The following is a 17,125-nucleotide window of genomic DNA, read 5'->3' as shown; positions in this document are numbered from 1 at the left end:
TCTTGCAGCTTCTTGGTCCCAACTCTAGTTTGGTAGCCCAGTCTGCCAGTATTTCTGGCGTCTCAATTACTGGCCACTCTTGTGCCTCGAAACACGGTTGGAATCTTTCCAAGCATTTCGTTTGGATGTAGGCTAGGAGAAGCCAAGTGGAGAGGTTGATTAGGCATAATCAGGTGGAGTGGGCAGCCAAGTGTCTTGTTATGCCTTTAGTGCATTTGAGATTTAACAAGAGGATAGAATATACTTGGTATATTTTATTTTGTGTTGGTGGTGTGCAAACTCCCCCACCAACACCATTGGCATGCCCAGAAACACTTGTACTTTTAAATCTATTTTTCATTTGACAAGTAGACAATGGAAATTTCATGGATGTTCTCAAGACATGGGGGTCATCTTTAAGTCTATTCTTGAGTTGACACATGCAATAAAAATCACGAGTGTCCTCAAGAACTTACCCTTTTTATTCTAAATAATTAAAAAACCTGACAGCCACCTCTCCATGGCTGCTCTTGGAAACGCATTTGCACTTTTTGACATGCTTAGAAAATGGAAAAGTAACATTCAAGTCATAGGGTGAATGTCCATGGTCCTTAGGGCACTTTTGGTCTAACCAGAAAAGAACATAGGAAGGAGCAGCATTAGGCAAGTTGTTGATCATTTCCTATTATACCTTTTGCCTATTTGGATGTTTTAGGGGAGCACTCAAGCCTTGAGAAATCAGGTTACTTACAACTAAGGAACAAATTAAGGAAAGGAACCTCCTTATTGCATATATTCTTCAATTCAAAGCAGACCAGCAATGCCATCTCTATAAGCTGTAGTCGGGAAAATTGCATAAATGTGAGTCTCATACCTTAGACTACAGCAACCTTGATGTAAGCAATATTAAATATACTTACATAACCATAAAGACATTTAAATTATAAATAGAAATTATATCACCGTAAATGGAATTGCATATATTTACATATTCATAAAGACAATCAGGGACATCAGACATATCATTATTATAAACCATAGCATCCTGTCCCATATTTACAATTAATTGAATGGTCATTGTACTTAGTGAAATCACATTAATTCACTTAAGCATATGTAATTGCATATACCAGAGGTAGCTAGTGATCTTGCTTACTGTTGTTTTACACATACTTGTCTTTACTGCATAGTCTTCTAGTAGAGAGAGCAACAGATAATTGGTGAATGAATTCTACTTGGGTTTTTCATCCCAATTCTTTGATGAAGGAGTTGAAACAGGTAATTGTCCCGAATTCCCAACCAGAAGGGGGGAGATTACCCCTTTCTTCTTGGTACTCCAATTCAAAGTGTCAAACCTGCATTTTTTCATTCTAATTCTGCATTGGCCTTTTCCTTGTAAAGATTTTTTTTGTCCTAATATGATATTGGTTTTGCCACTATTGTAAAAATGTGTGTTTTCAGTCTCTTAAGTGATATTTTTATTCATTAACATTGACAAGTGCATGGATTTTTTATGCTTTGAGAGTGATTTTGTCTTGCATCATGTCACTAGGCCTCTATTGGGTGCACCCAAGCTTCTTGGAGCCCTTTTTGCATGCTATGACCTCTGATATTACTCCCTTTTTCTGGGGCTCTTTGGATGGCCTGATTGCCTCTCTGGCCTTAATTTTCCCTTAGTATCCTTTGTTTTAATAAAACATGCCTTACAAGATCTATTGATCAGTTTTTTGGCCTTCCATTGCACTGCCTTATGTATCTCAGCTGACCTGTTTACCTTATCCAGTGTGCTTGAGAATCATCTTCTTAAGCCCTACATAGGTGTTGGCTAAAATAGATGAAGACAACATTGACAACTACTATGAGCAAGGGCTCAGATTTGACTTGCAAAAGAGAAATGACTGAACTAGTCGCTTAAAATATGTCTCAAAACCAAAAGAAAACATATAGGTATAAAAAATCATACAATCGATATATAATGGCATTGTTTTACTCATAATTTTGTTTGAGTAGTTATAAAGGTTAACAAATTATACAGTTCAAAGCATGAACAAGACTGGATGGACAACATTTAGTGATTCTTGCAGCTGTACATGCTGTAGGTGTGAAGCAGAAGCTCTTTCAAATAGCTCAATATTTTGCATCATCCATGACTGATTAAAGATCATGGAAACCACCGTATTGTAGTAATTTTATCAGCTCTCAAGTTAACATTCATATGTGCCTTTGCAGGTTCTGCTGCATATCTCCAGTTCACCTGATTTATTACAGTCCCTATTTTAGCTAGCCTCTTAAAATGTTTCTATAGAGGCAGTAGCTTGCCTCTGTTAGCTCTTTTTGACATTTCCCAGCAGTTGAAGCATGTATGAATTCACAAAATGGTAATCTCCAATTTCTTGAACAAATATGCCCTTAAATCTACATAAACAGTTGTACTGGTACAGATATGAACATCTTTCAGTTTTTTTATCTGCAGATTTCATATTGCTTCTGAACTAGTTATTTTGATTTTCTTAAAATGTTCTATTGTAATTTTTTCATAATTTTCTCTACATCAAGTTAAATTGATGCATGCCTTTAGTTTCCCTTTCTAGGCTTTCATTTTCTACTGGATATCCAGTCATGGGGGACAATGGATTTTCTACTTTATGTGCGACATCTGTTTCGCTTAGTTAGGTTTATTACGCTTAATTTATGTCTATAATAATGTATAATTTCATAAAAATCTCAAGTTTCTATATAATTATCTCTTTTGCATACTCAAAAAGACAAGTGATTGTTTTTAATAACACTTAACTTTGGCTATTGAACCATGGTTGTTAAGTACTGATACAAGTAGCGTTTAAGGCCACATGCTTCTAATAAAGTATGTTTCTTTAGTTTAGTTCTAGTTAAATTCAAGGCATCCATCCAAACATGTCAGCTTCCATCTTTATTATGATAAATGGGTTCAAGATGTCATAGAAAAATTCCTCAATCCTTAAGAAATTCAATAGGTTGAAAGCTTCCTTTAGTTTATCTAAAGATCAACATTTAATGGGTATGTGTTTTTTCAGCATCTTGATCCCTAATTCTCAACTAACATACATGCCCTTGTCTTTTCTAATTTTATATGTTCCATTCAATATAAACTTTGGTAAATTAGGTACATCCTAACATATGTGCTTCAAATTGCCTTGGCTGCAGGGAGATTAATTTTTTTAGTGAGACTGTTAGTACTCTTGCTGGAAATGGAGTGAAAGGTTTTGACTATAAAGGAGGAAGAAAAGGAATGGCTCAGGCATGCACTAGAAATTTTAGAGACATTTTAATCAGTAATTTAGGATATCTTGAGCAATCTGTAATTTTATATATTAAGATAGTGTAATCTATGCTGTATTTCTGTGCTGAAGTTCTAATTATAATTTTGAGATTCAACAGGTTCTCAACTCTCCTTGGGATGTTTGTGTTGATTCTTCTTCTGGAATTGTCTACATAGCGATGGCTGGGCAGCATCAAATTTGGAAGCATAATACTGTGGATGGAGTAACAAGAGCTTTCAGTGGGGATGGCTATGAACGGAATTTAAATGGTTCAAAGTATGGTTTTGTCTTTTTTCCCTTTTAAAACTATCGCATTTTAGAGATAACCCATAGAAATATATGACAACATTTAAAGGCTAAAGCTTCCAGTTCTTATGTGGGTACCAGAACCTGGTACACAGATGTGTGGAAATTTGTTTAGGGGTCTTGGATGCATTTGGGTACATGTACACAATATTTTTTAAAAGAGATACATAGAATTGTAAAACTAAATCATTTAATGGTATGATACTTTATTTATTGATCAATGTCAAATGTCAAAGATAATTATTAAATATCAATTGATAGTTCGAAATATAATTATTAAATTTAAAAAAAAAAAACAAATACTAGACTTATGTAAAACATAAAATACAAAATATTATAATTTCTTGTGAACTTTAAAAAGACAAAATAAATTACTGAATTAAAATCATGTATAATAAATTAAAACATATGATTTTTACAAAATTGCCCAGAATTGTACAACTGCCAAGATAAATATATTGCCCTTTGTGGCAAATAAATTAGCATTCTGGATCTGCTTGCTAAATTCATTCAGAGGCTTCCTTCTCTCACACCCTTTTCATCTGAAAATAGAGCCCTTGACGCCCAGTGCTGATTTTTCCCTACATATTACCATGCTTCAGCATAATCACTAGGCTATCTTCAAAACAATTTGGTCAATTTACAAGCGCAAATTGTAGACGATTTGCAGGGTAGTATATGTTTAATAAACTGATGCTAAAATTAAAGCAAGGTGCTGACAGTATGGCTATGGGGGAATTTCGTCAAACAGTTCTAAGCAACCTTAATGTATTCTGATATTATTGGAAGCAAACTTCTCAAAAGTATCTACTATCACTATGAACGAGTTAAGATCTTGCACCAAAACTTACCATGCAACTTAATATTTTCTTTTTCCATCAGCAACTGTGTAAACATTTTGTATTCTCCAAATGCATGAAGAAACAATATTAATCCCCGCCCAGATTTCTACCAAGTAATAATCCCGACAGTGTATAATGCCCCAACTTCTACTATGGTAGAGATTGAATGTCTCAGATTTAATGCAGAGAATATATGAGATTAACAACAGCAAGAAAATTTACAATGAAATAAAATGAGTACAGACCTGTATTCCTTGATGCCGAGTTGGAAATGGAATTTTCGAACCTTCAGTGGAGTTGTATCACGTTAAATGTTTAGTCAGCCACTTCAACGTTGGTTTCTACTGTCCTTGCAATGATTATGTGCCGTTCTCCAACTCGCACAGTGACGACTCCACCTTGTTGCCGTGGGCTGAGGAAAAGAGGTATTGCTCTTTCCTAACACCGAATAAGTCTCTGCACCAGTTACATCTGGATGGCTGGAAGAATGCTGCTTGTCCTAAACCAATGTCGACCAATCCACATGCTCTAACAACCCGCGTTCTGAAGATTTCTTGATGCTGCCGTAACTTCTGCTGTGTGTCCTCTATAGCAATCTCGGCCTCTTAGTCGGAACTGCACCACAGTTCACCTCGACCACTGCTAATTGCTGCTAAAAAAAACCACGACTTCCCTCCAGAACTGAGACTACGGCTATGTTACTGATATTCCCAAATGTAGATCATAAAGAAGACTTATCACATACCCAGTTCTGATAATCCAACTGTCTGGTCCATGAAATGACCCAGCTGCAATCCCTAAAATCACCTTGCCGATTCTGCCTGTGTTGAGTTTCTAACTTTGAAGAGAAGAAAGATTGGGGTGACGTCCAATCTATTCCAGAATTCAAGACTTCGAGGGGTTTCGTCCTCAAAGTTCTAACCAGTCACATTTAAGCAACCAGAATGTGGAGTGCATTGGTTTCATCAACTTCGTGTGTGTTCCAATCCCAATACAAGCTCTCCTTTTATAACCTCGAAGTGAGGGAAAACACAAGGAGCAAGGAATGTGGGATAAAAACACCATTTTCGTCCTGTAGACACTTAAAGCCTCTTTATAAAGTAATTAACTTAATAACATAAAGTGACTTTATTCTGCACATTTTAATAAAGTTTTGAAGTATATAAAATTAAACCTCCATTGTGACTGGTAGGCATCCTATTAGATAATGCTGTTAATCTATCTGGATGTGGAGATAGATTAACCTGGCGCCCAAAGCACTAGTGCTGAGAAGGGGACATGACAATATGCTAAGTACAACGGGCAAATATAATTATTATGTTCTGGATATGTGAAAATACCATTAGCAAATGATAATGTGCACAGCCATGGGATTCATTCCCCTCAGCCTGCATCCAAGCACACTGGTACATGCATCTGCATCTGATGCAAAGTGCCCTAGGACACATCCAATAATGTAGGTTAAACATGCAATCATCTCAAAACAACATTTTAAATATTTGTTAACTGGTTCAAGTTTGAACAAACCTTTTTAGCGGTTTTACAATATGATTGGGTCTTGTTATGACATATGGACCAATGGGGTCATGCCATATGCGTGTAGTTATCTTGTGGGGCTGAGAACAATGGTTGAAGGGAATCAAAACTTTAAGATCTTTGCAAATTAGAATCCCTCTTAAAATTATATGCAATTTTAAAAAATGACATCACTCAAAATGTAATGTCCCCTTTCTAGTGTTTAAATCAAGATGTTTTCGTTAGCCTATTTCCCCATAGTCCCATAGGCTAACTATGATATAAAAGTGACTTAGAAGCCATTGGCCTAGTTTTGGTTGCAATTCAATTTGAGGCCATTTGAGGCTGTTTTGGGCATCCTTACTATTTATTGTATGTCATTTTGGGTGTGACTAGGTATGCAGTGGCAGTAATGTGTCAATCGTAATTGTTTAAAATGGACAAGAAGTTATTTTTTGATAGGTAATGTGCCAAAGCCTTGATTAATTATTATTCTTTATTGAGATTAATTATTATTATGTGTTAGGCAAGAGCCTACAACACAACGGTAAATTGTGAGCCTCTTATTTGGGAGGTCTTGGGTTCGAATCTACTCGAGCTTAACTAATAATCGTAATAATTAATCACATCAAACAATAATAATTAGCCTTGGCTTCGGCCTCTTACTGATCAAATTTATTTATTTATTATGTGTTAAGTTTGAGCAGACTTGAATAAAATGGACAAGAAGTTTTTTTATCATTGATATAATTTATTGTGCAGTAATAAAGTTATTTTATAAAGTTAAATTTAATAACAGTATTAATGCATTGTCTATAATTTGTGGAATATTTAAATTAATGGGTCCCCTTTATTTTATAATACATTGGAGGCATAAAAAGGTGTTTGGGGACTTAAGTTGAAGGAAAACCATGTTAAATGGTACGTAAAATATTAAGGAAAAAACAATTGCAATAAAATAGGGGTGAAAAAATAGACACAAGAAAATAGGGGCAAAAAAAATAAAAAAAAAATAGGAAAGGACAAAATAGTGATTTTATTTATCCCACATTGACAAGGTTAGTGGATGAACTCTTAGAAAGTGTTAGAAAATAGATCGAAGTGCTCTCTTTTAGCATGCTTGGAAATTATATGAAATTGTCTGGATGATTGGTATTTTTTGGGCTTGGAGGATGAAGACCCTCTATACTGGCATTCTTTTTGCTGTTGAAAGATACAGTCAGGAGGATTTGTGAATTGCTTGGGCTCAAAGCTAATAATCTGATTATGCAAAACATCTGTTGCTCCATTTTATGAAAACTTAATGGTTGGGAGGTGATCGATTTGGGCTGGCATTGAAGTTGTTTGAACTGGTTTAGCTTGATAACCCTTTCAATAAGCTGGCTAAATATATTTTAGTTAATATTGGAAAATGTTGGCCGTACCAATTTGATAGGTCATACTCTCTGAAAATCACTTACAGGAGGGTGATGTCAGTTTGCAATCACTTGGAAGAGTCTATACTGATCTGAGACAGCTATAAAGGGAGACATTTTAGTCTCATATTCACCAGCAGGTTCCTTTATACCCTTCCAACCACTTCAAGATGCTATACATGCTGAACATTGAGCTGTACAGGGTCAAATACAGAGGGGAAGTGGCATATAGAGATAGTTTAGTGATGAAGTACGGCTCTGATACCACTGATGAAGGTACTCTCTGATACCACTGATGAAGTACGACTTTGATACCACTGATGAAGGTACGCTCTGATACCACTGATGAAGGTACGCTCTGATACCACTGACAAAGGGCCACACCACCCTTACCAACTCATGACAAAGAATGCAACAAGATCTCTCAAGATCCAATCCAAACCCAAGCTAGCCCAGATCCACACTCTGGTAGAAACCTCCAAGATCTCAACTCATGCTCACAAGCCACCAAGCAACCTCCTTGTTTCTAAACCGCAGCCACTAGCTCTTCTCACAAACCTAACCAAGATCCAAGTGTAAACTGCCTCACATTCGGCGCTCTGTCTACACACTCACAACTCTACTACAATCCTGCTGTAAACTGCCTCACATTCGGTGCTCTGTCCACAGACTCAGGAAAACTCACTCTTCACTTCCTCCTTCTCTTTCACACCTTGAAGCCTTCCAAGCTTTCCAAGCTTCCACTTCCCAAGCTACTCCTTGAGCTTCCACTTCTCAAGCTTCTCCAAGCTTCCACTTCTCAAGCTACTCCTTGAGCTTCTACTTCTCAAGCTTCCCCTTGAGCTTGATTAGAAATGCTCATATGCCTTGCTTAAATAGGAACTTACCACCCAATGCATGACTTATCCACAACCTTCTAGAATTCCTCCACAACCTTCTACAACTTCTATAACCTTCTACAATATCCACAACTTTCTACAATATTCATAACTTTCTAGAATTCTACCCACACACCTCGATAAATGGAATGACAACCATTTATTTTTTTATTTTTTTCTATTATGCCACATATGCACCTTGAAAATAGAAATCCTCTTTTTCCTTTCTTTTCTCCTTTTTCCCCTTTTTTATTTTTTTATTATTTCTCCTCTAATTTTCGTCACTTTCTCTCTCCTCCAGGATTTTTATTTTTTTTCAATAATTTTTCCATGCAAGATGCTCCTGCATCATTTAGGATGACTTTGTTACTTAGCAAACATTATCATACCTGGACAGCATTTGTGGTATGCAAATTTTCTAATATGAACATTGCTGAATGAAATTAATAAGGGTTTTCTGTTAACATAAATCAGACTAGAATTCGAATAATCTGAAAGTGTGTATTGTTATCCTACTATGCTTCTATCATTTGCAAGATAATCATTTTTATATATTGTGTTAGCATTTTCTGTGTATTGCTTCTTTATTGAGTTCCTTCGCAACAACAAACGCCGCATCAAACCAATTACATTAACATATTGAGAACCAATCAAAAAACTAAGTATCCAGATTGCTAGAAAACTGTTTGATAAAATTTAAGTGTTTAAGTTGAAGGAAGACCATGTTAAATGGTATGGTAAATATTAAGGAAAAACAAATTGCAATAAAATAGGGGCAAAAAAGCAATGACCATTCTCTTCATACATGTGTTGAGTACTTCCATAGCCTCCTCGTCTACTTTAAATGAAGATAGAAAACACCTTAGGGTTCAAATAGTAGGCAATATCATGAATATATTGCTGTTTTTTTTGTTCATTGCCAATCAATTATGCATCATTTGTGTTCACATTATTGTTATGCAATTCATACAAATCTTGAACTGCCTCATTGGTTGAATCCATAATTCAAAATATCTCAGATATATCTGCGATAAGTCGTGAAATTTTAAGGCTCCCAAGATGTAATGTCAACTTATCTTGGATAAGTTATTGCAGAGAAGTTTCAACATATCTCAGCGAATTTGGTAAAGTATCGGTGATATTTCTCTGTTTTATTGTGATAAATAACAAGCTTATTGGCGACATGCTTGTTGTAGGCAGGGATGACCCAGAAAAACATTTTTTTGATTGGAAAAACAGATTTGGAGAGGAGAGAAAGGGAAAGGAGGAGAAAGAAGGTTCCATCGGGATTGGAAAAACAGATTTTAAGATCGTGATATTTTCCCAAGAAGTTTCAACTTATCTTTGATATTTCCCGATATCTTGTTTTTGCCAGCGATAAGTTTCCAATAACAATATTTTGAAATATGGCCGAAGCCATGGCCTTAATAGCTAACTCATGGGGTTTGTATTCCCCTCACCAACCATAGAACTCTAACAAACAGTCATGAAGCCTAAAATAAGAGTGCATGCAAATGAAATTAGAAATCAAACTAAATTAGAAATTGAAAAAACAGATTAGCAATTATTTCACAAACTAGGCAAACTTCAACATGACTTTTTTTTTCAAAAGGATTTTTATTTAAAAATTACCCTGGTGATCTCCTTCATGCCATTGGAATTTATCATAAAACATGGTCTTCATGGCAATCTGCTTTGGACTTCTTGTAGTCAAGACTTGGCAACTAACTTTCACTCACAAGTGTGTGCTTTAGGTTGGGTAATTCAGCTGCAATACTTAGGAAGGTAATTAATTGGCAGTCAAACATGTAAATTTTAACCATACAAGCTTCTTTCAACTAGTGTTCTCTAAGTGATAAAACATGTGAATTTAAAACTATGAATTCTCCCAGCATGCCAAACAAGATTCCAAATCAATGGAGCAGCACAAACACCTTCCCTTTCCTATCCTACTGCAACGAATTTCATCTAGATCCATTCAAAATTGGTTGCTCAATCCAAAATTCAAATCTTATGTACAAAGGGGATTTCGTGCCCTCAAAACTCTAACAATGATGAAATGTCAAAAATGAACTAATTTTTCTTAACCCACACATTTTATCCCTTTAGAAAGTAAATTATACTTTTAATTTCCAAATCCATGCATTTTAACCTGATTATATAATGTATTAGAAATGAATTAGCCACAATTTTCTTTTTAAATATTAAATTATCAATTAATGCCGCCAAATAAACTTCATTAAATTTTATGCAAAAACACAAGTTATATAAACATTGAAATGTAATTCACTGTCAATCACAAGGGATCAGGGTTTCCAAAAACATTATCAATCAGGGTATCCAAGGTATAACATTGATAATCACATGAGAAATCGTACTCAATTGAGTACAACTGGTAACGCATAGTGGGAATTGGCCAACATGATATTTTCATAACCCTTGTTAGGGTATGCTAAGACCAGTGCAGCCAGGTGAAGTCAATAAGTTGTACCGACAACTGCTCAACACATGTCAGTGGTACTTGTGCATACATAAATATAATTTGAAGCACACGTAATGCCCTCAAATGGGGTCAAATATGACATGATTTTGTTTTATTTAACTGATTCAAAACAAATTGTGATTCGATATCAATATTAATATCGCACAATATCATAATTTTACCATCACTTCAACCCACCTTTAGCCAATATCTCCAACATCATCCTCATGGACCTTAATCTGATGGTACTGTTGATCAGAGATCAATCTTCGAAAAGTAAACAGCCCCATGTAATTCATCCAACCACTCATCAATATGGGGTATAGGATACTTGTTTTTAATAGTCCTCTTATTCGAGGCTCTGTAGTTAATGCACAATCATAGAGTTCCATCCTCCTTCTTGACTGAAACCATGGATGAAGCAAACGGGCTTGAGCTCAGTCTAATGTGCCCCATGTCGAGAAACTCTCAAATGGTCCTCGCTATCTCTTCAATATAGTGCCTCGGGTGATGACACGTTGTTGTAACTACTGGCTTTGCACCCTCTTCTAGTTCTATCACATGCTCAAATCCATGGTTAGGAGGTATACTAGGAGGGATGTCACCAAAGAATCCTTTGTGCTTGTCTAAAATTGTTGAATATTGATGTGATACTGCTGTCCTAAATCTGAAACAAACTTAGTGGAGATAAAACAATGTGCTACCCACTTTGTATCCTCATGTCTCAAAATGGATTCCATCCTATGAGCTGAAATGATCCTAGGACCCCAATCAATCATAGCTTTGAGAGTGACCTGCCAACCTCCTTGCACAAACTCAAGTTGTTTCTGATCATGATCAATGGTGTATATACCAAGAGTCTGGAGCCACTACAGATCCAAAATGGCATCCATCCCACCTAAATCACATAAAAATCTGAGTAAGAGTGTAACTACATAGCCGAACTTCAAGCTAAGAAACCTTCCCAAAGAAATTAAGATCTCATCTAGCAACCTTAACATCAAAATGTGGGATGGCAATCACCTGCAACTTCCATTTTGCAGCTAAAGTAGTGCTAATGAAGTTGTGTGTTGCCCCTGTATCCACTATACAAATCATTTTCTACCCTTTAACTACTCCTTTAAGTCAGATAAGACTACCTGTAGGAACTCCCGAGAGAGTGGCAACTGTAGGAGGGTGATTTGAAGCTGGTCTCTGTTGTCGGTAAAATCTATAGTGTGGCTGACGGGTAGAATAGTATCCAAATGGGCGCGTGACGCTTGAGTCATCCCTTCGGAAAGGTATATGTACACCGTCCGAAATGGACTTTGGATCATCCTTGTAATCATTGTATTCGGATTGTAAGCATTGAGTACATATTGCATATATGAATAAAGTATCTGTTCTGTGTTATATCTTACTATACTACATGTGTTAAGTATTCTTTTACCCTGTATGGTAAACATTTGGTGCTGTTGCCAGATGAATCTAGAATGAAGGAATGCTATGAAGATTAATGCCGAATTTTCTTAACAAGGATAGGAACAAGGTAAAAGACAAGGATGAAATGCGTACAGCACAAGAAATTTTAATTTTAGCATAGTAGGCAGAGTGCAGACAAAAGCTTCAACAGATTGTCAATGGGCACCAAGGGGGTGAAGAGGCACAGACGGAGGGAGTACACTCACCTAGTAGGTCGAGGAGTACCGAGGAATTGCTGGAGGAGACTTGACAACGATTAAATTTGGTGGAAGAAACAAGGGAGGAGTTCCTTAACCTGCATACGCCGAGGGGAGAGATCCAAATGGAAGGGAAGCAACTCACACAGCTCGAAGTGTCGAAGGAGCATGAGCTGGAGCGAACTCTTCGTTCCCATACACCGGATGAATGGATACAGGCAGAGAATCAAACAACTTCACTTAAAGAAGACCTTTCACTAGGCAATGTGGTTGTTGGAAGCAGGACGGTTGTTCGAAGCAATGCGACTGTGCAAAACAACGCAGGTGCTTAGAATAGCGCGGGTGCTTAGAACAATGCAGGCACACAAGTACCTAAGAATCAAAAGAAAGTAGCGATGGCAAGTCCCAAAGAAAAATTATCGAAATTTAATGGTGATGGTACAACAGATCCAATCAGACATTGCAAGACATGCGAAACCATATGGACAGCAAATAGCATGATGGATGAGGACATTGGGTCAGATAGTTCCCAGCAACCCTACGGGATGTGGTAATTGATTGGTTTTTAGATGCCGACCCTCAGAAATTGACTACATGGGCGGAGGTCAAAAAGGAGTTCATAGCAGAGTTCCGATTGCTCCGAGATGATAATGAAATTGTAGCAGAAATATACAACACCAAGCAAGGAAAGAATGAAACAATTGTTTACCGTACTGGTAAAGAAATACATACAAACAATGGAACAGAATAGCAGAATTATATTCGCATATGCCAGACATACATTATGCTTCATAAGATGAGTAATAGTAGATGATTGATGCTTTACAATGATCCTAGACGGGATATAAATACTACCGTTGAACCTTCCCGAAGGAGTCCGTCAGCCACAACATTACATCCGCTACAAACTATTTACCCGTCGGCTACAAAATACAAAACACTGACGACAGCCAATCCGTCGGCTATAGAAACACCGCCGGAACCATCCAGTTAGCTGACACCATCCCTCCCAAAAAAACAGTCATCTCCTGACGACTAACAAAATTAGGAGACAACTTATAGACAATAGAAGAAATACTAGAGAGAAGGGGGCGTCCCAGAAGTGTGCTGCTGGCGACGTAACTCATACACCTGCTCTGTCCTGATGCGGAGATCTGTCTGAATCAGAGTATTAACCCGGACGGCCTCCTTTAGAAGAAGCGCCGCATCCATAGCCTGCCTCTTAGCTAACTGCATCTTGTCCTCAGCCGTATCCTTATCTTGGACCGCCGCCTCTGTACCTTGCCTAGCCATGTCCCTCTCTTGCACTGTTGCTGCCATATTTGCCAGTAGTGCTGCCCGCTCTGCGGCCCATGCTGCCTGCTGGTCGGCCAAGTCGGCGGCTAGCTTCTGTCTAGCCTCACTCTCAATTGCCAATGATCTCTCTGCTGTAACCCTGTCCGCCTCCGCACGCCGATGACCATAGTAAACATCCTTGTATAATCCCACAATCTCATGTGCCAGCTTCATCATAGGAGTGTCACTGGGTCCCAACTCCAGCTCAGTAGCCCAATCTGCCAACATCTCAGCTATCTCCACCGCCGGCCAACCCCTGTCTACAAAACAAGTCTGAAATCGTCGAGGACAAATCCCACGGATATATGCTCTGATCAAATGCCACTCCCTCCGCCGAGTCAGGGCCTAAATTGCCACATCGTGTCCCTTCTTCAATGCAGACTTCATAGTCTTGAGGTAATCCCGGCACCTGTCCTCATCCAACCCATAATCCTCCTTGATGAAGTCCTCCAATGACCATTCCGCATCACTGTTCTCCTCATCAGCGGGAGCCATGCCCACATCTGGTGCCGCCTTCTCTGCTGTTGGTGCAACCACGGCATGTGGCATTCCCTCCTCCTGAAGTTGAGGCTCTGGTACTGCCGGTGATGTTCCTGAATGCCTAGGAGACTAAATGGACGGACCTTGCTTGGCCGGAGTGAGTCGAAACTGCTGCCTCAAAAATATACTGGCTCTATCCATCATCTCTGGTTGGTCTGACTGCGCGAGCTCCATGTTCTCCTCCGATACTGGCTAGACTGACTTGGCCTTTGCTAAAAAAGATGACGAAACAGTGACGACTGCATCACAATCAATGACCAACCGAACCTGTGGCTGAGGCTCCGGCGGTGGCAACTGTGCTCTTTGTGAGACTGCAACGGTGACATCTGCTGGTATAATTGGAATCACCTCCGCTACAGCCATTGGCAATATCTCAGCGACTGTCTGCGGGACAACATCTGTCGCTGTCTGTGGGACCATGTTCGTCATTGTCCGTGGGACACCTGCCTCCGCTGGAGGAGTCATAAGGACCGGGGCATGGCGCTGACCAAACGCCGGAATGACTGTCGGAAAGGTAGTCAAGTGCGCCGAAGTTGACAGCTGAGGAGGGGTAAAGAATGTGGGCCCACTACCCGCTGCCTCACTGTCAACTTCCGCCGATGTGCTCAGCTCTTCTTCCACGGACTCAGCCTCGTTACTCATCGAAGTGCCCTCCCGTTCGCTATTTGTCTCCCCGGAAGCAACTAGTCAGCGAAGTACTTTCTTGTGACCTGCTGGTGATCCTTCTGTATCCAAGTGTCGCCAGTAGAATATGGGAGGCTCCCCATCTGCCAACTTGCCCCTTGGAGGAGCCTCAAAACCATCTAGTGGAATCTGACTAGCTGCAGCCTCCAGAAACACCCGATGGCATGGTGCGGCATAAAAAATGTTCGGTGCTGAAGCGTCATGAATTCCTCCATCCTGTTGGCAAGCACTAAGGCCCAATCATATACCACTCTGTGCATGATACCATTCATAAACACAATCTGCGGCAATGCTATATCTGAAGCTCGAGTGGCGCCTGTCAACCTGCTCTTGATGACGTCCATGATACACTGCCAATAACCCTCCTGAATAAAGTCCCTGCGAAGCCCTCTGCACTTTGTCCTTTGAACCGCTGCCTCCCTCTCAACAGGTGTAAGATCCCGACACACTAGATCTATCCAATGCTCCTTCCGTTCCCGTGAGAGTATATGGTTTTTGATTTCCAGTTTCCTCCCGTCGGGGGTAGGGATGCCGAAAACCCTAGTGAAATCCCTAGGTTTAAAGGACACCGTCATCTGTTGCTGCTTGTAGAAATGTACTTGTTCTGCTTCGGGCGCTATATGTCTTTATCATGGTGCGCAATACTGATTCAAACAACCGGATGGAAAAGATGGGAAGCTGAATGGCCCAATGCACCTGTGCCTGCATCAAAATCTGTTTAATCTGGTCTGCCTCCGGGGTTTCTTGCCACCACTTCCGGCATTCGCTCCCACTAAGACTCTCAAACTAGATGGTGAGATAAGTGAGTTCCTCCTTGGTCTTCTGTTTCTTGCTACTGGAATCGGAGGGGCCTGCAACTCGAATCCCCGATGCCAAAACCCTTGAATTCTTTTCCATATTAGCTGCCAACTGACTCTTCCACGGCTTCCGCTTGCCCGCTGACTCCATGCAAAAATGGCTTATTTTTCCTTATATTTGTTTCCTCCGTCCGTTACAAAAAATCTCACTCTGGATGTGTCGAAGTCACCTTTCCCACGGACCGTTACGGTAGCAGAGATAACCATTGGAGGAGTCCGACCCAAAGCAGTGATTAATCTATGATGGAGAATTGCTTCAGACGCTACAACACTAATTCATTCTTTGGAAAACTAGATATCGTCAATGCAAGTGTTGCTACTAGTTTGGGCAAGGTCACAGATGCGCCTCTCCTTCATTCCATTCCATAAATGGCTTGCTGCAGTGCTGGTGGGACTTGGTGCATTCAAGAAGATTATAAAGATTATGCCTCCGACACTTGCGTTCAGATTATAAAGATTATGCCTCAGATGCTTGGGTTTAGGTGCCTCCTCATCTTGATAGATCTGTCTAAAAGTCTTGTGCGATTTCCCTCCATGCGGACTTCTTTGTTTCTTTCCCTTGCACGATATAATTTCCTTCTGGCAGCGAATGGCAGAACAAGCACTCTTCTTTATGTCTCTGTTTCCTCGCGGAGAAGTCTGGCACGACCGGTTGGAGGAGGGAGAAGTCTAGTCGAAATTGTTTTTTTTCCATCCGTGGGGCTTTTCACTTGTCCGCGGGCCTTTTGCTTTCTTTACCCGCGGACAGATTGCCCGCGGGGCCAAATGTTTACCGTACTGGTAAAGAAATACATATAGACAATGGAACAGAATAGCAGAATTATATTCGCATATGCCAGACATACATTATGCTTCATAGGATGAGTAATAGTAGATGATTGATGCTTTACAATGATCCCAGACGGGATATAAATACTACTGCCGAACCTTCCCGAAGGAGTCCGTTGGCCACAACATTACATTCGCTACAAACTATTTACCCGTTGGCTACAAAATACAAAACACTGACGATAGCCAATCCGTCGGCTACAGAAACACCGCCGGAACCATCCAGTCGGCTGACAACAATCCGGGCCTATGCTAGATGGTTGAAAGAGTTGGTTGGGAAGATGGAAAGTCAACCGGCGGATGGATTGAAGAAACGATGGTTTGTGGAGGGGCTACGACTGGCTCTGAAAAAGAAGATGAAGATTTTACCACCCACGTCGTACGTCGATGTGTATAATCGTGCGATGGATCTAGAAAGTGAACAAAAGACAAGTAAGAAGAAAAAGCATAAATCATCAAATTCAGACGGTTCATCATCCGAAAGTAGCAGTAATGACAAAGAATCGA

General features: G+C 39.4%; 1 protein-coding gene across 1 annotated transcript in view; it reads left to right on the top strand.

The window, feature by feature from the left end:
- The window catches only part of LOC149553031 (haloacid dehalogenase-like hydrolase family protein), a 381,367-nt gene that overhangs the window by 137,053 nt on the left and 227,189 nt on the right, over positions 1-17,125 (top strand). Inside the window, exons 19-20 of the mRNA XM_089788543.1 lie at positions 3,163-3,256; positions 3,397-3,554. Coding sequence (XP_089644669.1) covers positions 3,163-3,256; positions 3,397-3,554 — 252 coding nt within the window. The remainder of the gene's footprint in view (positions 1-3,162; positions 3,257-3,396; positions 3,555-17,125) is intronic.

Source organism: Cupressus sempervirens, chromosome 6, assembly GCF_028749045.1.
Source record: "Cupressus sempervirens isolate cs-2001-9-10 chromosome 6, ASM2874904v1, whole genome shotgun sequence".
Lineage (NCBI taxonomy): Eukaryota > Viridiplantae > Streptophyta > Pinopsida > Cupressales > Cupressaceae > Cupressus > Cupressus sempervirens.
This window is presented reverse-complemented; position numbering and strand designations above follow the sequence as displayed.